Genomic DNA, 23,981 nt, shown 5'->3' on the forward strand with positions numbered 1-23,981 from the left:
CTTATTTTTACATAATGCTACGTATTTTACATGAAATTATAAATGACGTATTTTTCATCATGACTTGTCAGACTTTTTGGACATTTCTGTGAAATTTCTGATTCCAGAGGACATGGTTTTCAGTGACAAAATGTGCCCATGTTTTTAAAAATGTATTTATAAATGCCTTTATGATTTCCTTTTTTAATTCATAAGAGCTGTAATTTATTGAACTGTTTAAGACAGTCACACCATACACTGTAAAAATGCTGGGTGATGCAGTTTATTCATGTTGTCCAAACACAAATCGATTAAATTAACTTAAGTGCTTTTACAAATTTAAGTAGACTGATCATAAACCATTTGAGTTGTCCCCATAAAACCCTCAATAAGTGTGTTGATTCAGCTCAGTTTAAATAAGTAGTTGCAACAAGCAACAACAATACTTATTTTAGTGCAGGGCAGTTTTGAGATTTTAACGATTTTGAGATTGAGGTTTTGAGATTTCAAAAAAGAAAAAAGAAAAGTAGAAAATGAAATGTCCATGGAAGACAAGTCAATATTCAATATAACAATTTGCTGCATTTAAAATGATGACAATACTAATTATATTCATTTTTGTTATCTGTGACAATAAAAAAAGCTACGTCACGCTAACAAGCCATGCATTTTATAAACCAGAATCATTATGTTTTTGTTTGTATTTGTATTTATTTAAATGTCTGAAACTTAAAATAAAAATTATTTGCATAATATATGGCAGGCATATAGTGTGTGCGTATTATTGCACATGTCTTTCTCTCGCTCGGTGTCAGATATTGTGAGAAAACCAGTGTGATTGTACACTCCATGGACTAACAAAGATGTTCACTCCAGTTATCTAAAATATCCTCAAGGTACAGGATTAGACACACTTGGTTCAAACAGTTTAAATGTCTCATCCACAGGATGTAGTTCATTGACAGTACAGTCCTCATCACTATACTGGAGCACTAGGACCCACACAGAATAGTGAGTACCCCCTGCTGATCTCACTTTCACTGTAAACAGCAGCCTGCTTTACTTAATATATCTTTCATCTAGCTACTGACCCTTCAGTAGATTCTTAACCTAGTTGATGTGTGGTGAAGTGGCTGTTTGAAGCTGATCTGAGATAAATTTGGTAGTTTGTCTAAGATTAGGGGGTGGACAATGTTGTGGTTAATCTGAATAATTGAAAATGTAGGGGTTGGATGAGCTTACCGGCAACATGAGGATGGTGCCAGAAGGCCCGGGAGCTCCATCACCGCCTGGCAAACCTGGACGACCAGGAGGACCCTGAAGGAAGAGAGAGAGAGAGAGAGAAAGCAGAGGGGGAGAGAGGGGGAAATGAGGCATAGAGTGTGTGGGAAACAAATGTGTAAATGGCTAAAGAAAAAAAACTATAGGCATGGAAAGAGCATCAGAGATTGTTTCTCTGTAGTTTGAAATACCAATCCAATGAAAATACTGCAGCGTGTATTTAAAGGATCACTGTATTTTGAAAGTTGCCTTTAAAAAATAAAAAACAAAAATCAAAGGGGGGCTAATAATTCTGACTTCAACCGTATAACTGAAATATAAATTAAATACTTTTATTACTTTTTTAAGTTACATATTTGCTGTTTTGTGGCAAATACTTAACTGTACCCAGTTACAATTATCAGAACATTTTTAATAACAAACAAATGTATAATGTAAATAGCCTTCTATTGAAAATTTATTGCGACATCAATTACTAGCAAAAACATAAAAATCAGTAAAAGAAATTGCTGCAAAATTTTAATATTGCCTTGATATTGTAATAATAATAAGTAAGGATTTAGGGTGCATTTAATTAACAATTATCAGAGTTGGGTGTAACGCATTCCACATTAACGCATTACTGTATTTTTTTATTTCGTTTTTTGGGAACAGAGTAATGTAAAGAATTATATTTTAAATTTGTGTAATTTTATTACAGTTACTAAATCAATGTAACTGTGTTACTTATGTTACGATTATAGATTTTAAAAAGAAAAAATGCTTCTTTTAAATCACACTGCAGCATACAGTTTGACTTTTGAATAGCTGAGGAACGCAAGATGAAATAGCTGCTATAGGTTGAGATAGGTTGCTTCTTCAAATGGAAATAAAGACATTTCTTTTATTTCATTGAGTGTAAAAACAAACATATTGCTGTAAAATTCAGTCTATGTTCAGTTTCTTAAGAACTTTCGTCTGCTTTTATCTTGACCAGAAACTTGTTCAACCACTTCAACAGAAAGCATTTTGACAATACTTGCTACTAAAGAGGACAATGGCGTCCAAAAACATGGTGGCCCAACTCGGCTTAAACAAACTAAATTGGATTTTTGTCCAGGATTGCGAGTGAAGTTTTTATGGGGCCATTCACATATCCCGCCTTTTATCACATCAAAATACACTCCCATATTGGGGTCATATTGTGTGCGCTCACAAATTCCAGGCGCACCTAGTTGAAAACTGTGAATGCGAGACAAGAACTGCAATCAGCTTTAGCTTTGTTTGGAATATACACATTTCAGTAGACTAACTATCTCAGACAAACACAGAACACCCAAACACTGCAGTGCTTTTTCATACTATGGATATCAATGGTTACAGATATCCAGTTTTGTTCTGAATGTCTTCTTTTGTGTTATAAAACAAGACAAACAGATTTGGAACAAGTGAATGATGAGAGAATTTTGTGGACTCTTTAAGTCTTTTGAATATGTCAAGCTGCTGTGATCAACCCACTGTAATGTTTTCAGAGAATATTAATTCACTGCAAGAACTGCAGTTTATTTCTGTTGCTATAGGTATATTTTATATGATTTAAAAGTAACTTCAAAGTAAAGTAATTAGTAATCTGATTACTTTTTACATGAAGTAATTAGTAATGCAATTGGATTACAATATTCCAATTGTAGTCAGTAATTTGTAATCTATTACTTTTTAAAAGTAACTTACCCAATACTGACAATTATGTACAGTATTAAAATAAGAAAGGTTTTAAGCATAGACAATAAAAAAATTAGAATTGTCACTTTTAAAATAGTCTTGTGTTTGTTTGTGGAACTGGTGTGTCCCATTGGGAGACATCCAAATAAAGTATTAATAAAGTAGTAATAAAGTAGTAATATAACAAATATTAAGAAATAAGCATAGTTGCACAAATACGTATCAAAAAAGCAAAAGGGAAAAGTAAAACCAAAGTGTTATTATAATTTTGCATTGTTAGGAAGGTAACATAAATCCGCTCAAAATCCCAAAAAAGCTACACTGTAAAAAAAAATCCGTAAAATTTACGGTAAAAAAACGGCAGCTGTGGTTGCCAGTACTTTACCGTTAAAAACACGGTACAAACCGTAAAAGTAATTTCTCGTTTTTACGGTAAACTACCGTATTTTATACATTTATAGAGGTAATATGTCTGTGTTTTGAATGACCAACATTTACACATATTTTGTTACACAGTTAGACACGTTAGCACACCCACATGCAGGTGGTGATGAGGAAGTTACATAATGAGGCAATGCTCATCACAATCAACATTTCCCACAAGCAGAAAAACAGTACCAGCATATAGAAGGTGCTCAGTGTCATTCACACAGCTACTAAACACCAGTGTGGTAACACTCTTAAAAATAAAGTCATGAAATAAACATTGTTTATCAACATTAGATGTAACATAAATCTCTAATGTACATAACTGATGGGGAAACAACTAAAAAGATCCATATTAATGTCAACAAAATGCATAAAAAGTGATGTGCCATGCAGGGAATTCTGCGAAAGTCAATTCACGGTTATTCGCCGTGTATATTAAGGAAATATACTGTTAACCAGGTTACGGATTAGTACTGTAGCATTTTTACAGCTTTTTACCGTTGAAATCACGCCCATTTTTTACAGTGTAGAGTAAATAGTTTCGGGAAGAATGCTGTTGCACACACTGCACCTAAACAGCAGATTTCCACAGCGGCTAAATCTAAAATAGCTAATGTGCTAAAGCCCCATCATTATCCCATAATAATACTCTCCGCTTTATATTTATACCACGCTTTATGTATGTTTTGTCTTGTTTATAGCTCCTTTCAGAGAACTGTTTATTTGTGTGTGCTCGTAATGAAACTGACACCCCACAAGAAAAGCAGGGAGGACTATATAACGCTAGTACACTTATGAAGGAATGCTGCTAAGCTAGTTTGCGAAGAGATCTCTTTAGCAGGCACGTCACGCTCCTCTAGTAGACGGCTCACTTTAAATTGTTCCCATATGACGGTGTAATTGTGCGATTGAGTGTATGTGTGTGTTTTGAAGGCTGGGCAAACGTCCTTTCTGTGAAACAAATACACACCTAGCGCTCCTGTATATTTAGCAAAGAGGGTGTGCTTAGCAAAAGGTCAGGGGAAGTGACCACTGCTGTTGATTATGCATTTTCAGCTTTATGAGAGTTATACGAGGAGGAACTGATGGACATCAAAGAACACTGGGAAAGTCACTTCCCCTTGCAAACAAACAGCTCTTTGTGCTGAAAGATGCAGGTCAGTGGTGTTGGGAGTATTGTCCTTTACCGAGAATGCACTGCAAGAGTAAAATCTGTGGGAGATGGAGAACTTAAGGCCAGCTGTACGTTTGTATGGATGTTGTTTGTATGGCCTCCTTGGGATTGTATTGATATGTTTGCATTTGGAGGTTTTAAAATGAGATATTTCACAGGTTTTGCATTTCTAATAGCAAGTTTGCATTTTCTTATAGCGAGTGTTGTTTACAAGGAAATGATAGAAAGACAAAATGTATTCCAAATGTACAATATCATAATCATCCTCTCAAATATGTAAGTGAGCATATTTAGCAGTCAAATGTAAATTTAAGTTTTAAGTTTAAATTTTTTGCGCTTTAAATTTGAAGGTTTTATCTTGTTAAACATTTAATTGTTATTTTATTAAATCTATTATGTTTTATTTATATGTTTTATTATATTAAAGTTTGTGTTGCATTAACAGCTGGGTTTCCATTGCCATGTTTTAATGCGCATTTTGAAGTATCACATGAGAGACGAGTGTGGAAAATGGCAAATTTGCAATAAAAATTCTGAAAATTGAAAACAAGTTTTGGACTTGTGTAAAAAAAGGGTTTATATAAATATCATTAACCCCTTTCTAACCAGTAATAACAGTGAATATCCAGAAAATTACCGGAACGACTTTACTGGTAAATTAAAAAAAAAACATTGTTCACAAAGGCAAGAATGTTCCAGAAAAATTTTTTTACACATTCATTCCAAAAATACAGGTAAACTCTGACATCATTAACCAGAAATGACCTCTAAACGGCTGTGTTTGTTTTTGTAAACACAGAAAGGTCAGGCTTTTGTTGATGATTTCACTTTTTTAAAACTTTAGGTTCCTGCAGCTACTTTTGTTCTATAGGCATCCAAAGGCAGAAGCGCTAACCGCAGCAAAATGAGTACACATCTGACTATATTACCAATTCTGTGGATGAATGAGTATTGTGAACAAATTCGATGAAAACATATGGAGGAACGCTTTCGCATGTTTGGATGTAGATAATATGTGTGTGTGCTGGCGCTCACCAGCTGCTTCACATGCACATGCGTCTAGCACCTGAAGCGGTGCTTGAAGTTCAACAAACAGCGGTTTATCACAAGCATTTCATCAATATGTTTTTACACCGTTGACATTGAGAAGAAACACTATTATAGAAACGTTATTTGACTAACATCTAGCAGTTAAATGTGTCTGTAAAATATTCAAAGGCTTTATTTTCATAAATATCGCAGATGGGAATGCGTTTGAATGTTTTATTGCCTGGAGTAGACGTCTCACGTCAGCGTGTTCTAATCGTGAACACGCTCTTTTCGGCAGTTTTCCTTCTGCGTTCACACAGCGCAGCATTCTGTCGAATTACCGGTAATATTACAACTTCTCTTTGCCGAAAACTGCCGGAATGAATTTACCGGTATTTTCGAAAAAGGGCTTTTCACACATACAGAAATTTCTGTAAACTTTCCGGTAATTTTCAGTATGAAAGGGGCTAATGTCTATTATGCTTGCTTTGTTTACTGTTGGTTACTAGGTTACCAATACCGCAGTCAGCCACTCTAACAACTTGATGGAAACACATTTGCATTTATTTTTAATAGATTTTTTTACAGACTTTGAAAATATTTGCTACACGTTAGGATGAAAACCAGACTAATGTGTCAATATAAATGAAAAAAATTACATTTCACGTTGATTTTTTATTTTTATTTTAGAAAATATTATTTTTATCTAGTTAAAGTTAGGCAAAAAAATAAAACTAGTATTTACAAACATCAAAAATGTTTACATTTTATCTCTCACTTGTCATAAAATGCTTCTAAATTAGTATGCTGACAGACAATTTATTTAATTTTTATTTTATCTCTGTACAAATTTGTTTTCACCTTCTTATATGAAAATGCATTATCCTAATTTTTCAACAAAGCACTATATACAATATTAAATCTGCTAGTGGTACTGTATGAACTTAAACCTGACTTAAAATGTCACTAATTCTGTCCTCTGCATGATCCTGATTGGTCCTTGTGTGCATTTAAAGTGCTGATTGGCTCACAAATAGAAGCTTATAGAATTAAGTTAGAGTACAAATTTGTAGAAAGAACTTTTTTGTTTCAAAAAACTTTAACAATAAAATGTAAATAAGCTGATTAAACAAATTAAGAACATGAATAACATATTTTTTCCTTCTCATAAATGTCAGATAAAACCTTTTAATTGCAAGGTGATTAAGCTATTCTCTAGACAGTAATCGAATGAGCACATTTACAATCCAGAAAAACAGCGCGAACAGCAGCGGACATAAGGATCTATGGGAGAATGAGTATGTGTTAATGTGCATGAGAGGTTATAAGGTCTGCTCCTCTGGAAGTGTTATTAGACTGAGGATTTACAGGCAGATCTGGTTTCACCTAGGCCTCTCTGGGCTTTCTAATTTGCAGATCTGCCCGATCGCAACGTTTCGACGTGCTGCTTGCCATTAATGTAATCTCTCGATGCTTTAAACAATGTCAAATTTACAATCGATCTGTCTTTATGTATATGTAAGTCAAAGTCTAATAAAAGCCTTGTGGAAAGACAATGTGTACCTACAACTAGCGTATCTACAGTATGTGAAAGATGTCTTAACATGAACAATAGACATAAGAAATGGTATGCAACCCAAATTTGAGATTTTTTTTGTGTAAACATCAACTTACTCTTTCACCTGGATCTCCATGGAGGCCCGGGGAGCCTTGTATGCCTGGAGTGCCGGGGAGGCCCTTAAAAGACATGTGAAACGTCAAAGGCAACGTAATACATGTAGAAACAGACATGCCAAGTCGGTGCTGAAATTTTCCAGATATTTTTGAAAAGAGTGTGGAAAAAGGTGATACTCACGGCGGGCCCCGGTGGTCCTGGGGGTCCCTCTATAAGCATCCCCTGAAAAGAATCAAAAGGGAGAAAGGAAGAAAAACATCAGTTCGGTAGCATACTGGGCAGGCCGTAAATCTCACAGTATGAGACGTGAAAAAAAAAGAAAAAAGAAATGAAAAGAAAATCAGCTAAGCACCAAGAGGGACCCAAAGATGTGGCTCATTTAGTCCAAGTAAACCAACTGCACGTTTTCCAAAAAGTTCAACAAATGGAGGATAATGCAACCGATGTCCAAATCAGATGAAAAATAGGCTGATATTTTCATTCTTAAATCTTCTTTCCTGGACTGATACCAGCTTTCTGTTACTGTACAAAGAATAATTAGGTGGAAGACATGTGTATGCTTCCATGTTGAATTGAATTGAATATATATTTGACAGATTTTAGACAAACTGCACAAAAATACAAGTATGCCATACATTTAGCAATAAAACTGTCAAGGATAAAATCACAATAAAGCCCTGGGCTTGTTTCCATTGTGGTCCTCGTTGTTTAAAAAAAATAAGTATGGCTGCAAAATACAGTTAATGCATAAAACAAATGCTATCTCCGCATTTTAAAACAGGAACAAAATTATTCACAATACAATATCTTATAAAATAAAACATCATCATCCACCCCGCAAACTAACTATACTCAAACATTCATCTTTTGATTGTTTTTTTGAACATCTTTAAGTCTTTTATCTCTTTGTTATAAAAGCTGCAGGAGTATAAATCAAAATCAAAACAAAAAAGTGACAGTAATGACATTTCATCACAAACTATTCTAATGACTGCTTAAGGATCATGTGGCATCAATATGATGATTTAATGGTAAACATTATTATTTGTTTTTATTATTTGGCTTTATTATTTTTTGGCTTTATTATTATTATTATTATTATTATTATTATTATTATTATTATTATTATTTTCATAATTATTATCATCAGTGTTTTAAACATTTGTGCTGCTTCATTTTTTTGTTGAATAATTATATAGTATATCATTATATAGTATATTTTTTATGAGTTTTTTTTATTCATCAATGACGAAACAAATAAATGTAAGCAAAACATCAGGTAAAGTAAAATGTAATTTCATATCAAAATATTAAGCAGAATGAAATAATGCAAGAGCACAAATTAAATACATATTTATTAACATATTTATTAACATATTTTTTTTATATAGAATTGAAAATTGTTTACTATACAGTACATAAAGTTATTCTAAAATTAAATGAGATTTGAAAAATATTAACAATATAATGATTTTAATTTGTTTTTTGATTTATTTAGATTTATTTTTTTTTTTTTATCAGATAAATGGAGCTTTGGTTCAAATTAAAGATTTCTTTCCAAACATTTTAAAAACTTTTTGAACGGTAGTAAATGTATTACATTTTTTTTTTTTTAATCATACATTACTTTTTCACATAACAATTAGCAGCCTGGCCTATTTTGAACTGACAAGCTAGTGAGAAAAAAGCTGTTGTAATATTATTACAGTAGTTGCATTCCCTTTGGTTCTTGTAAAAGTTTCATGCAGAGAGTTTACCTACCGGCTCAATGACTGCAGGTTCACCTTTCTGCCCCTTCTCTCCACCATAACCACCACCAACCTACAACACAGGCGAATGGAGGTTTAATGACAGAGCAAGCACTGCTTCTGTAGACCAAACAATTGTAAAACAGTACATTAAGCACTAAAGCTAATGCCAGAAATGGACTGCGTCACTCTATAAAGCTAAGTGGAGAACATAACTACTTTGGGGATGATTAGAAAGACTTTTCATCTTTATTAATCTGTGTAAGTAAATTTCAACTGCAACATGTATTTAAAGGTTGTTTTTATCCAAACGAGTACTCCAATGAAACATAAAATGCCATTTCATCAGCACCCAATTTATAATAACATCAGTATTATGAAGGTATATACAGATGTATACCTTTATTCATATAATAAACCGATATATATATATATATATATATATATATATATATATATATATATATATATATATATATATATATATATATATATATATATATATATATATATAAATATATATAAAAATATAAATATAAATATATAAATATATATATATATATATATATATATATATATATATATATATATATATATATATATATATATATATATATATATATATATATATTATTATTATTATTATTATTATGTTGTTTTTTTTTTGTGTTGTTTTCTGGCTATTTGCAGTATTTTCTAAATTATAGAGGGATAAAATAAGATCCACCAACTCTCCTCTATTAAAAAGTTTAGTGTAATTGTAATGTGTCTAAAACTGAATTCATTTGAATTTGACTGCATTTAAAGTTCAGAATTGTATGACATGCAAGCATAGTAGTTAATATTTAAAGCAATAATTGCTAATTGCATATTTTAAATCTTTTTAGAAAACTTGTAATACAATTTTCTTTTTGCAATGTCTAATATAATCAATCAACTGGGAAAATATATGGTGATAACTATTAGTGTTTTTTTATTTATTTTTTTGTATGTATGTAATTTCATTATTTTTTACGCTCATTTACCACACAAGCATCTTCCATTAAAAACATAAGCTGCAGGACAAGCCTTTTTTTTTTGGTGTTGGTTTAATTATGACATGCATTACCATTCATTTAAACTGAGGAACCTAAGACAAAAATTCATTTTGAACCAATGATGTCAAATCATCACTTTCACTTGAATTACAATGTGAATTAAGCTCATTGTGTTTTCTCTTGTGGAGGCAATTCATTACAGTCACTATAGTTGGAGAATCATAATAATCTGTTACTTATTGGAGTTTTAACTTAGCAACAGCTTTAACAACAACTGTTGACTGAGACTGATTCCAGAACTAACATTTCCCCCTCTTAATGAAATCTCATAAAAAGCATGTTGGAAACTAGACAAAAAATTGTGTTTGCTGATTTTTTAAACTCGCTGAAACGACACAATATTTAGTTTTTTAGAGGGGAACTTAATTGTTTTATTTTGAGTCCATTAAAATATTTTAAAAACTAATAGGCTATCTCAAATTCTTCATGTTGTCTTAACACAAATCGTTTATGTGGAACCATGCTGTTACATCCCTTGGATGTATTTATTTATTATTTATTTGTGTGTTTACTGTCCATTGGGAGTGGTTATGTTGTGTGTTTCTTTTACTTTCACGGTGTCTCTCTGCCTGCTCACTAGGTAGAGCTGATTGGGCCCAGGTGGTGCTCATCAATGGAGCGTGCTGGAGTAATGCGCTGCTACAAAAGAGCAGTGCGTCTCAAACCACGGAGAGGTTCACTTCTCCCCTGCTCCAGACTCGTGATTGTTGTGGGTGTTGATCTGGTTGTTTGTAAAAAGGAGTTAATGGGCTAGTGAGTTCAATTTTAGTTTCTGTGTTTTGAGAAACTTGCTTGTTTCTGCGTTGTATGATTTTATAGGCAGTGTGTCTGTTTTCTGAGTTGTTATTTAAATACAGATATTCTTTTGTGTGTGGTACGTAAAAGGTAATTGTATTGTTTCTTTGTCTGACTTTTTGATTTAAAAATTGAAGCTGTAGGGAGAGGGTGCCATTTTTATTTTTGTAATTGTTTGACTGTGTTTATTGATAGTAAGGGAGTTGAGGAAAGCCTGTGTTGTTTCATTTCTTTTGTTTTACATGAAATTAGGTTATTTAGTACTCCTCCTGATCTAGACCTGTTTTGTTTGTTGTTTTGGTTAATCCTTCTCCTGAGATTTATGCTTCATTTATTGTTTATTGATTTAAGAACCAAATAATAAAATAATTTAAGTTTACTCTTGTGGTTGTTTCACATTTCTGAGGCAGGATTGAAGTGTTCCCTCAAAATTTGATAATTTATACACAATTCATTAATTTGGTCTTCTTTTTTTTCTCAAATTCTAAATTTTTAATTTTCTTTGTTATTTTCCTTCCCCAACTCTAGACCAAAAAGGGGAAGGGACGTAACAAGTGGGGGCTCGTCCGATCGGTAAACAAGTGAGGGCTCGTCCGTCTGACTGGTTAACAAGTGGGGGCTTGTTTGTCCGACTGGTAAACAAGTGGGGTCTCGTCCATCCGGTAAAAATTAGGGGCTCGTCCAACCGGTATCAAATTGAAAGCTCGTCAAACTGGTAACAAATTGGGGGTTCATTTGACCAGCAACAGTTTGGGGACTCTGCTATCTCTCAAGTGGTTGGTAAGTACTCTCTTTTCTCAAACATTTTGACTGTTTTCGACTGTAGGTGGGGAGGACAGTGCAGAGAAAGCATTGAAAAATGGAGTTTGACTTAACCACTTTTTCTCTAGCACCTACTATTGAGGCTTTTAATAAGTGTAGGAAAAAGGATCTGTTTTTGATTGCAGACTTCTTTAACATTTCCGTACAGAGAGATGTTACCAAGCAAACTCTAAAAGAGGAGTTGTTTGGAAAATTAGTGGAGGAAGGTATTTTGCCTAAAGACTCTGATGATAGTGTTGAAGGGCAAGATGAAGTGGTAGAACAGATGTCTGAAATGGATGTTAACCATGACCCTGTGATTGCGCAAGAAGCTGAAATGGCAGAACAGATAACTGATTTGGGCGTTAACTATGACCATGTGATGACTCAAGATCCAGTAATTGCTTTGAAATTAAAGGAATTGGATCTTTTAATTAAGAAGCAAGAGTGTGAGGCAGAAATGATAAAGCTTCGGGTAGTTGAGAAACAAGCAGACCGTGATATCCAACTAGGTAAATTGGAGTTGGAAGCAAAACGTTTAGCATTGACACCAGTTCCCATGCCACGTTCTAGGCCTGTGTCAGTCTCCACGCCTGTAACATCTGCTAACAGTACTGTAACAGAAGACTTTTCACGAGTACCATCTAGAGAATCTTTTGATATCAGTAAATACATAAGACTTGTACCTCCATTCAGGGAAGCTGAAGTTGACTCCTACTTTGTTGCATTTGAGCGCATTGCAAGTAAGTTAAGTTGGCCAAAAGATATGTGGGCCTTATTACTGCAGTGTAGCCTCACTGGAAAGGCTCAGGAAGTTTGTTCGTCTCTGTCAATTGAAAACTCTCTTGACTATGATGTAGTTAAGGCTGCTGTGTTGCGGGCTTATGAGTTAGTCCCTGAGGCCTACAGACAGAAGTTTCGTAGTCATTCGAAAACAGTCAAACAGACTTATGTTGAGTTTGTTAGAGAGAAGAGAGTCCTTTTTGAAAAATGGTGTTTCTCTAGCAAAATTTCAACCCTGGCAGATTTACAGGAGCTAATTTTGCTAGAGGAGTTCAAAAATTGTATTCCCTCTAATATTGCTGTTCATTTGAATGAACAAAAAGTTTCATCGCTATCAGATGCTGCCGTGTTAGCTGATGAGTTTGTGTTGACTCACAGGAATATTTTTCCAAACACGACAGTCAAAAATTCACCTGTAAATGTTGAAAGTTCAGTAGTTAATCGCTTTACACGTGCTGCTAAAAGTGAAATGTCACCCAAAATGACTCCTAAACCAACGGGTGCTGATAAAAGAGTGTGTTTCTTTTGTTTAGATCCAAATCATCTAATTGCAGATTGTAGAGCCTGGAAACAGAAGAACAAAACCATAAAACCCAAAAATGTAGCTCTGGTGGAAAAGCCACATGAGGGTAATTCTCCTGTTGAGGAGAGCTATCGACCTTTCTTGTTTGAAGGTTCAGTTTCTCTGTCTCCAGACTCTGAATTTAAGACTGTAACAATCTTGCGTGACACTGGTTCGGTTCAGTCTTTTATAGCAGCAGATGTATTGCCCTTTTCTGCTGAATCTTTTACTGGTAACGATGTGTTAATTCGTGTAATTGAAATGCGCTGTGTGAACGTTCCCCTTCACTCGGTTTATCTAAAGTCAGAAGTTGTGAGTGGTCCAGTCAATTTAGCTGTACGTGAACAGTTACCTGTTGATGGGGTGGGTTTAATTCTAGGAAATGACCTTGCGGGTGGCATTGTTTTCCCTAGACCAGTGGTGTCTCACACCCCAAATTTTATGCAAAAACCTGACTTGGCTGAGAAGTTTCCTTCTGCTTTTCCTGCATGTGCCATAACCCGTGCCCAGTCAAAGAGATTTGAGGATGTGGTGGATGTATCAGACTCCTTTATGGTTAAAGAACCTGACTCTCTTGAATGTGTACTCTCTGTAACTCCCGACCCTGATCCTGATGAAATCTGCCTTGATGACACCCCTACTGTCCCATTGAAAGTAAGCAGAGAACACCTTGCTGCTGCCCAAAAAGCAGACCCTTCCCTTACTAAGTGTGTACTGGCTGCTGATGGTATCAAACATGCACCTGATGTAGGTGTAGTGTACTTCTGGGAAAATGGATTGTTGATGCGCAAGTGGAAACCGCATGAGGAAGATTTGTCCTGGCAAGAAGTACAACAAATTGTTTTGCCCTCTGGTTACCGACAGCAGGTATTAAAACTTGCCCATGAAAATGTGTTTTCAGGACATGTTGGTGTCACAAAAACGTACAACCGAATTGTGAAGTATTTATTTTGGCCTGGTCTTAAATCAGAAGTTGCAAAATTTTGTAAGTCATGTCACACATGCCAGGTGGATGGTAAACCCAACCAGAAGATCCCACCTGCACCTCTATGCCCTATTCCTGTTATAACTGATCCATTTGAGAGGTTGATTATTGACTGTGTGGGGCCATTGCCCAAAGCCAAATCTGGGCATCAGTACATTTTGACTATTATGTGTGCTGCCACCCGTTTTCCAGAGGCTGTTCCATTGCGGACCCTGAAAGCAAAAGCTGTGGTAAGAGAGCTAATTAAATTCTGCACGACATTTGGCCTACCAAGAATAGTCCAAAGTGACCAAGGTACAAATTTCACTTCCAAGATCTTTAAACAGACTTTAAAGGAACTAGGTATAAGCCATCAGACATCCTCTGCCTACCATCCTGAGAGTCAAGGTGCCTTGGAGAGATTTCACCAGACCCTGAAAACCATGCTACGCCGTTACTGTACAGAAACTGGTAAAGACTGGGTTGAAGGTTTACCTTTTCTAATGTTTGCAGTAAGGGAGTCTGTGCAGGAGTCCCTCAGCTTTAGCCCAGCTGAGCTCGTGTTTGGCCATACTCTAAGAGGTCCACTAAAACTGTTGAGTGAACAGATATTGAATCCACGTTCCAATCCTGTACCTGTTGATGACTATGTGTCCTCTATCCGCGAAAAGCTGCAGAATGCCCAAGCCATTGCAAAATGCCATCTCTCTGTTGCCCAATCAAAAATGAAGTGTCATTATGACAAGAAGGCTGTAAAAAGAGACTTTCAGCCTGGAGATTCGGTCCTAGTCTTACTTCCAACTCCTGGTTCCATCTTGCATTCCAAGTTTGCAGGGCCCTATTTAATTGAGAGAAAGCTAAATGAGACCAACTTTCTTGTTGCCACCCCAGACCGAAAATGCAAGAGCCGTGTTTGTCATATAAACCGACTTAAAGCCTATGTAGATCGACATCACCTTGGAAAAGCTCAAGATGAGTCTGCTGTCCTTCCAGTTTCCACCACTGCCACTGCTGTTATAAGCTCAAACTCCTCTTTGGAGGAGGATGATCTTGTGAGTAAAGATGTCTCTGCTTCTTGTACAAGACTGAACAATTCTGTTATAATGCAAGATCTTCAGCACTTTCTTTCTCACCTGACTGCTGAGCAGTTTAAAGATATTACTGGTTTGCTGCATGCTTTTCCTGACTTATTCAATGATGTGCCTGGCCGAACTGCAGTATGTGTGCATGACATTGATGTTGGAGACGCTGTACCAGTGAAGCAGCACCCTTACAGAGTGAATCCCAGAAAACGGGAAATCATGCAAGCTGAAGTGAAGTATATGTTGGATCATGGCCTGGCCGAACCTAGTCAAAGTCCTTGGAGTTCCCCCTGCCTCCTTGTCCCAAAACCAGATAACACTTTTAGATTTTGCACAGACTATAGAAAAGTTAACAATCTTACTAAACCTGACTCCTTCCCCCTTCCCAGAATGGAAGACTGTGTAGATCGAGTTGGTTTGGCCAAGTATGTTACAAAGTTGGATCTACTAAAAGGTTACTGGCAAGTGCCACTCAGTCAACGTGCATCTGAGATTTCTGCATTTGTCACCCCTGACAGTTTTCTACAGTACAAGGTCCTGGCCTTCGGGATGCGAAATGCACCTGCTACCTTTCAGCGTATGATGCTGCAGGTACTGTCAGATGTAACTAACTGTGAAGTGTATCTGGATGACGTTGTAGTATATTCAGACAATTGGTCTGATCATGTGAAAACCCTTGAAAAGGTGTTTAAGTGTTTGACATCGGCATCATTGACCCTAAACCTTGCTAAATGTGAATTTGCAAAAGGTGTAATCACATACTTGGGCAAGCAAGTTGGTCAAGGATTAGTGAAACCTGTTGATGCCAAAATTACAGCCATAATTGAATTCCCTGTGCCCTGTAATAAGCGGGAGCTGAGACGGTTCCTTGGAATGAGTGGATACTACAGAAGTTTTTGTCCCAATTTTTCTTCTCTAGTCTCTCCCCTCACAGACCTGCTCAGCACATGCAAAAAGTTTGAATGGACCAACGATTGTGAACTTGCTTTTAATGGTGCGAAAGACCTCCTTTGTCAAGCCCCTGTTCTCTCCGCTCCAAACTTTACCAAACCTTTCAGTCTGCAAGTGGATGCAAGTGCTACCGGAGCTGGGGCAGTTCTGCTGCAAGAGGATGAGGCCGGCATTGACCATCCAGTGTCCTACTTTTCTAAAAAATTCTCTAAGACCCAGCAGAACTACAGCGTAATTGAAAAGGAAGCTCTAGCCCTGTTACTGGCACTTCAACATTTTGAAGTTTATTTGGGAAACAGTCCTCAGTCCATTATTGTGTACACAGACCATAACCCTTTGGTGTTCATTTCTCGCATGTCCGGTTCTAACCAACGCTTATTACGGTGGGCCCTTACCATCCAAGAGTACAACCTGGACATTCAGCACAAGAGGGGAAGTGAAAATGTTATGGCTGATGCTCTTTCTAGAGTGTAAATGTGGGGTTCATTTCTGACCCAGGTACCTTAAGCAATGTGATAAGGTAAAACCATCTTGATTACAAACCTTGATTTGTATTCTTAGTGGTGGGGGTGTTACATCCCTTGGATGTATTTATTTATTATTTATTTGTGTGTTTACTGTCCATTGGGAGTGGTTATGTTGTGTGTTTCTTTTACTTTCACGGTGTCTCTCTGCCTGCTCACTAGGTAGAGCTGATTGGGCCCAGGTGGTGCTCATCAATGGAGCGTGCTGCAGTAATGCGCTGCTACAAAAGAGCAGTGCGTCTCAAACCACGGAGAGGTTCACTTCTCCCCTGCTCCAGACTCGTGATTGTTGTGGGTGTTGATCTGGTTGTTTGTAAAAAGGAGTTAATGGGCTAGTGAGTTCAATTTTAGTTTCTGTGTTTTGAGAAACTTGCTTGTTTCTGCGTTGTATGATTTTATAGGCAGTGTGTCTGTTTTCTGAGTTGTTATTTAAATACAGATATTCTTTTGTGTGTGGTACGTAAAAGGTAATTGTATTGTTTCTTTGTCTGACTTTTTGATTTAAAAATTGAAGCTGTAGGGAGAGGGTGCCATTTTTATTTTTGTAATTGTTTGACTGTGTTTATTGATAGTAAGGGAGTTGAGGAAAGCCTGTGTTGTTTCATTTCTTTTGTTTTACATGAAATTAGGTTATTTAGTACTCCTCCTGAGCTAGACCTGTTTTGTTTGTTGTTTTGGTTAATCCTTCTCCTGAGATTTATGCTTCATTTATTGTTTATTGATTTAAGAACCAAATAATAAAATAATTTAAGTTTACTCTTGTGGTTGTTTCACATTTCTGAGGCAGGATTGAAGTGTTCCCTCAAAATTTGATAATTTATACACAATTCATTAATTTGGTCTTCTTTTTTTTCTCAAATTCTAAATTTTTAATTTTCTTTGTTATTTTCCTTCCCCAACCCTAGACCAAAAAGGGGAAGGGACGTAACAATGCATTTTTTTTTACTGTATACACATTCACTACCCAAAAAAAGTAACACCTACACAATTTCTTGTTCCAGAAATTTACCAAGTCAAATAAAATTTTCACACATTTAAGTTGAATGAACCTTAATTTTTTTTTTAAAAGCTTGTATTGGCTCTTTTTAAAAAAGTAATTTGAACAAGCAGCAATTGTTTCTAAAGCTTCATATTTGTCTTCTGAAAGTTGACAACACTGGTTGTGAACCTAGATAATATCCCAACATGCAATTTTTTTTTTTTTTTTGTAAAACAAATCAAATAGACAGAAATGAATGACGTGAAGTGTGTCTAATCTGTCTATTTAATGGCTATTCTTATCCATCTATTACATTTTCATTGACAGCCTGTATAGTTGGTTTAGCCAAGCCGTCTATGTTTTGATGTCTATTAGAAATCCATTGAACAAAAAATTGCTTGGTGGGAAATTTCTCCAGAAATTACAGCCTACAAAGCCAGTGTGGTCAGTGTGAATGACCACTTGTGTTAAAATGTGAAAATAAATCACAAGATTGAACAGATCAACACTACAATCGCATACAGTAGATGATGTGTCATTTCCTGTCTCCAGCAACCACAAGCAAAACGGCTACAGTCAGCAGACATACTGAAAACATATGGCAAATAATAGGGATTATGTTTACTAATTAGACAACATTGGAGTAATAATTATAAAGAAGAAAAAATCTAGATTTCATTTTATTTAATCCAATGTAGGCCCTGCCTAAACCTGGTAGTAGGATGTGTTTTTGTTGATTTGATCATAAGTTTACCAAAGCTAAATACTGGTGTAAACAGAGTTCAAAATGTTTCAACATTGTCCACTTTTGACAATTTCTAGAGGTCATCAAAATGTATTTGATCCGAATGTGTTCAAGGTGTAGATGTTCATGTTCTCAAACAGGTGAAAATATCTAAATAGATATATTTTAAAGCCTGGAATCCAAAAGTTAATGTTGTCAAAAGTTTAAAGATATTCTTTTACAAAAAGTAAATAACATTTGACTTGAAATTTGATTTCACAAATAGCTCTTAATTAACAAACAGCAGCTCTCTTTCTTTGGATGAATATATGTATCTGAATGTTTTATTAAATGAATCAACTCACTATTGTTCTGTTAATCATATTACATTATGCAAAACAGCAAACAATTTTACAAAAAAATTGCTCTTTTTTTGGATGATGAAAATGCCCGATCCCTTGAAAATGTTTTTTTTTTTATTCGTAATCACTCTTAACTGAATTACTTTTTTATTCTAAAATATTCAGACCTATTACCTCTTTTTACAAGATGTAAAATAAGTCTGTGATATCACTAGAGTGTGTAAGGGAAATTTCAGCTAAAAATACCATAGAACTATAGTTGTATAACTCTTTGAAACTGTCCCTTTAAGGATTTGATTTTTGTGCTGTTTTGGTGACTGTCGCTTTAAATTCAAATGAAATTGTCCTGTTTTTTTTTTCAGAAGAGGGCGGAGCTACAATAGCCTATGTGTCAGCATAGTGGCAGATTCAAAAACAAGACTAACGTCCTAGTTAATGAGGGAGATATTGTGAGACTTTCCCCTGCCTGATGACAGAATGTAATTTAAAGTGTTTCTGCAGACTGAAAAAAATGCAATTAACTAATTTGTAAATTTGTGCCATTAGAAGCTGGTTATATTCACAAACCGTTGCCACACAACTATGTTTAAACACCTTATGAATGTGATTTTTAAATAATAACTGAACTTATTTGAACCTTTAAATGAACTTAAATGTACTCTATAATGTGTCATGGTTGCAGGTTGTGCGCATTTCCACTTGTCGCTGTTATTGTCACATGGTTTTGTTTTGTTTCATTCATGTGCCTTGTAGTAGCGTTCTGCTTTAGTCACGTGATTGTTTGTTTTGCTGATCAGCTGTGCTGATCATTCGCATCAGCTGTGGGTAATTATCATGCCTACATCTGTGCGCTGTGTTTTTGGTATTTTTGTCAGTTCGTTATCGTTGATGGAGCTCTGTGTTTCGTCAGGATGCTCTGTGTTTTTGGGTGTGCCATCTGCTTCCAGAGAGATACTTTGACCTGGACTTCACTGGCTTTTTCATACAGATCCACGCTTCTGTTCTATTTTTTGCACTCTCTGTTTTTCACCGGTCCTTTAAGACCATGCATCTTGGATCCTTGTCGTTGTTGTTTTTTTTAAGTAGCGTGACAAAAATGTCTATGCATCTTAAAACTATATAAATGCTTAATTAGCAACTGACCTGAAAGGTAATAAATAAATAACATATAACAGTGTACTTGTAATTATATTATTCAATTTATGAAGCATATTGTATAAGTAATTGATTTCACTGCTTGAACAATTACCCATTATACTTTTCAATATACTATATTTCACATTACCCATATACCCTATCAGAAAACTTGTCAAAAGTCAACAAAACACAGATTTACACAGCAGGTGTGAACAGGAATGTGTCTCTCCTGTCTACTTGTTATGCAATAGACCAAAATGCATCCTAATACAGATGTACACAAGGCCATAGAGATATATAGAGAAGTGAACTCACATTGCTCTCAGTGACCTCAGTTTCCGCAGGTCGTCCAGGTCCAATCTCGTCCTCATAGGTTGATCCGGTGGGTTTTACTCCATTAGTGTAGTCATAGAAGGAATCATCATAATTGCTGGGGTCTATCTCTTTTGCATCATATGTGTTAAGGTCGTATTCCTTAAAGTCCTCGGTTTCGCCTCCATTTGTGCTTTTGGACTCCACATATTTCACACTCTCCTCGGTGGCGGCGGTGGCATCCACGCCAACTTGTTCTACGCCTGTAATGTAGTCGTCTACTATTTCCTCTTTCGGTGATGGATTCTGATCAGCAGGGCAGACAGTAGATGAGAGCATGAAGAGAACAGGGAGGTTAGTACATGTGTAGACCCAAGCATTAAATTAATACTTTTTTGATGAAGCTCCACTAGTGAAATTAAATAAAAAAGATGCGCTGAATAATTTAAAATGAGACCATTTTTATATTCAAATGTGTCAACTGGCCTAATATCTGTTCAATTGCTGTTTAACGGATAGCTTTCCAAATAATATATATATATATACATACATACATACAATATATACACTTGCATACATACGTACATACATATATAATCTTAATTCAAGTTAAGGTCATCCAAGGTTATCTTTTTTCAATAATCGCTGCAATGTGTCTGTATGTACGGGTACTTTGTATATATATTCTCTATATATATATATATATATATATATATATATATATATATATATAGAATATATATATATATATATAAATATATATATAAATATATATATATATATATATAAATATATATATATATATATATATATATATATATATATATATATATATATATATATATATATATATATATATAGAATATATATAGAATATATATATATATATATATATATATATATATATATATATATATATATATATATATATATAAATAGAATATATATATATAAATAGAATATATATAATTATACAAATAACTGTTCATTATTGACACTTTCCTTATTACTAATTGGTTTAATGATTGTTTAAATAACTTTTACAAACTTTTACAAAAATAAAATTTTAACATGTACACTGATAATGAGATCTGTGAACTAGATTATATTTTATCCACTCCAGTTAAAAACTAAAGCTTGCAATATGATCAAATTCAAATCTTTGTGTTATTATTACCAATATGAAATCATAAACTTACTTTATTAAAATATCACCCTAATCTAACAAAATGCTGCACTTGTGCTCTCTACTTTTCAGCAGACCCCCCCACCCCCCAATTTTTTAAATAAAAACATACTTTACATATGTGATATATGCACACATATATTTAAAAATTCTCACTATTTAAGCTTAGCTCTTGAACTGAATACCAGGAGTGCTTTACGAGGCGACGTCAGCCCCTGTAGGTATATCATTTGGAGCAGACTTTTGGCCATGGCTAAATGCAAGACATCCTGTTCCAGTTACATCTGGATGTTCTTTATTTGGATTTTTTATTTATGCAACATCTCAGAACAGACTGTGACAGAATCATTACACTATGTTTTTTTGTTGTTTTTTTGATTGTGCAACTATAAAATCAGATAATCCTTCACAATCTGTGGTACGATCAGTCAGCTAATAATAAAATGAGTGGAGTGTTTATGCAACGGATGCACTTCCAGCTGCAACCCATCCCTGGGAAAATAATAATTTTAATCCAAATACATTTAAAAATCAATCAATTCCTACTTGGAAAATAAACACAACCAGTGGTCGACACTGGGAGTATTTAGTCTTTGAATTGTTACTGCATTCAACTTTTCCTTACTTTATGTTTTTAATTATTATTTTTATTTAGGACAACTTTGCAACAGTGTATGGCTGCAGACTTGCAAATGCAGTCCCAGACATGCAATCTCGGGCAATCAATAGAGCAAGTGACATTGTGAAGGATGGGTTGGGTTAGGTGTAGATGTTAAAAGCCAGTAGTTTCTGAGAGTGCATGTCTGACAGTGCAGATGCAGCCAGACCCTTTTCAAGTTATTGCTTAATTTTCTATATCCCAAAGTATAATATCATACGTATACAATATCAAATATCATAATTTCATTAAAAAAATTACAAAAAATAAATAATAATAATAATAATAATAATAATAATAATAATAATAATAATAATAATAATAATAAAATAGCTGCAAGTAGCAATTATAGGGTTCAAGCATTTTAGAAGTTTAAAGTTTATCAGTTAGGAAGTCTGTAATTAGTTTATTTAACAATGAAATATATGATTAGGTTATTAGAGTTAACAAAGAGATTAAGTTAACAAACGTTTAATTACACACTGCAAGAAATCAAAATGGCAAAGAAATTAAAATATCTACACCCATAAGTTTAACATACCCACCGAGTTACATTCTGATTGGCCATTGTTAACTGTTTTTAATGAGTGCTCAAATTTAATTAACTAATGGCTAGTATGTCAGTCTACTATGAACAAATTCTGTGCATGCTAAACTTCAAGTTGATCCATCTAGTGGCTATAATGGTAATCTAAACACTGTATTAAGCTTTAACAGACATTGAAATGCTCTGTTTTTGAAATCACACAATATCAAACCTTGATATTTATTCTAAATGAGTTTTGTCAAATTGAGTATAAAGTAAACAACTCACTGATTTTAGCAATGTGTTCAGACTGAGTTTCCAGCTATTTCTGATTTCTGTCAAAGCAGGGTAATATTCCACTTTCAGCCACTATGCCCCCCACTGCTGGAATCAGCTTCCAGAAATGATTAGATATGCTCCAACATTAGGTACAGTCAAATCAAGGCTTGAAGCACATCGATTTAGCGGTGCCTTTACTAAATGAGCGCTATGCTACATCCAATAGATCACACTATTAAATCTTTATTTTCATTCCTTAAAATCTGTTTTGTTTTTTTGTTTTTTACATTTTAGCCTGTTTTTTTTTTTTCAGATTTTAATAATTTTTATTCTTTGATGTTTTTATTTCTTACACTTGTTTCTTTTATTCCTGTTTCTGTAAAACACTTTGAATGACCATAGTTTACTAAATATGCTATATAAATAAAATGTCCTTGCCTTGTCTTGACTTAAATGAGCCAGACAATGTTATGATTTTGTTCAGAGCAAATCATAAAAGTTCAGAGTGATTTAGCTGATCCTGTCAAAGCATTTCATCCAATTAATTTCTCAACAAATCAAATTATCTAGTCAGAGCAAACCTCTGAGCAATTAGTCTGACTATGGAGTTGTCAAAAAGAGCATCCCACAGGTTTCTATCTTATCTTATCAGACCTCTGCTTTTCTCTTTCTTTTTTTTAACATATGATTTGTTTGTTTTATAATAATAAGCTCATACTGAATATGAAGCCTAGCATGATGTTGGTTACACAATACTGTCAATCTAATTTGTAAATTAAATCTTTTGATCATTTAATCATTGATAAGGTTGATTCATTCAAATATCGCAGTCTCTGAAATGAATCTGGATTAATTCATACTAGTTGTAACCCACTCGAATACATAAAACTCAACTTTACTGCACTTTGACTCAAGCTAAATTCAAAAGAAGTACCTGATAAAATATAAAGTACTTCTTTTTTAATATTATATTACTTTAAACTCAAGTGGATTTGTGTATACTTCATCCACGTCTGATGAAGATCTTTACCTCATTGGCTGGATTGGAAACAGAAGGAGCTTCAGTGCCGTAATCCTGCTCAACATAGTAGTCTCCAGTGTCGACAGTGCTGGGCTATAAGTAAACATCACACAAAAGATCCATATAAATCAGAAAGAAGAGACAGATTTTGACAAAAACATTATGAATGTTCCAATATTTACAGTAGGCCCTTATTTTTAGCATTTTGTAGCTGAATTTGAA

The 23,981-nt window shown here is 34.6% G+C and overlaps 2 protein-coding genes and 1 long non-coding RNA gene across 4 annotated transcripts in view; 1 reads left to right on the forward strand and 2 right to left on the reverse strand.

Moving 5' to 3' along the window:
• The window catches only part of LOC147846305 (uncharacterized), a 350,900-nt gene that overhangs the window by 298,124 nt on the left and 28,795 nt on the right, over positions 1-23,981 (reverse strand). The gene's annotated exons all lie outside the window — the stretch shown is intronic.
• col11a1b (collagen, type XI, alpha 1b) overlaps positions 1-23,981 on the reverse strand; it is a 181,243-nt gene that overhangs the window by 105,889 nt on the left and 51,373 nt on the right. For both annotated transcript variants that reach the window (XM_087239469.1, NM_001184954.1), the window contains 6 exon segments: positions 23,769-23,852; positions 20,093-20,395; positions 9,030-9,089; positions 7,449-7,490; positions 7,268-7,330; positions 1,222-1,296 (listed from right to left, as the gene is read on the reverse strand). In XM_087239469.1, the coding sequence (XP_087095595.1) occupies positions 1,222-1,296; positions 7,268-7,330; positions 7,449-7,490; positions 9,030-9,089; positions 20,093-20,395; positions 23,769-23,852 (627 nt within the window).
• Positions 727-19,817, forward strand: LOC147846308 (uncharacterized). Its single transcript, XR_015478358.1, has 3 exons — positions 727-990; positions 4,447-4,547; positions 19,003-19,817. It is a non-coding gene; the product is annotated as an uncharacterized LOC147846308 (long non-coding RNA).

Source organism: Danio rerio, chromosome 2 (assembly GCF_052040795.2).
Source record: "Danio rerio strain M-AB ecotype USA chromosome 2, GRCz13ab, whole genome shotgun sequence".
Taxonomy (NCBI): domain Eukaryota; kingdom Metazoa; phylum Chordata; class Actinopteri; order Cypriniformes; family Danionidae; genus Danio; species Danio rerio.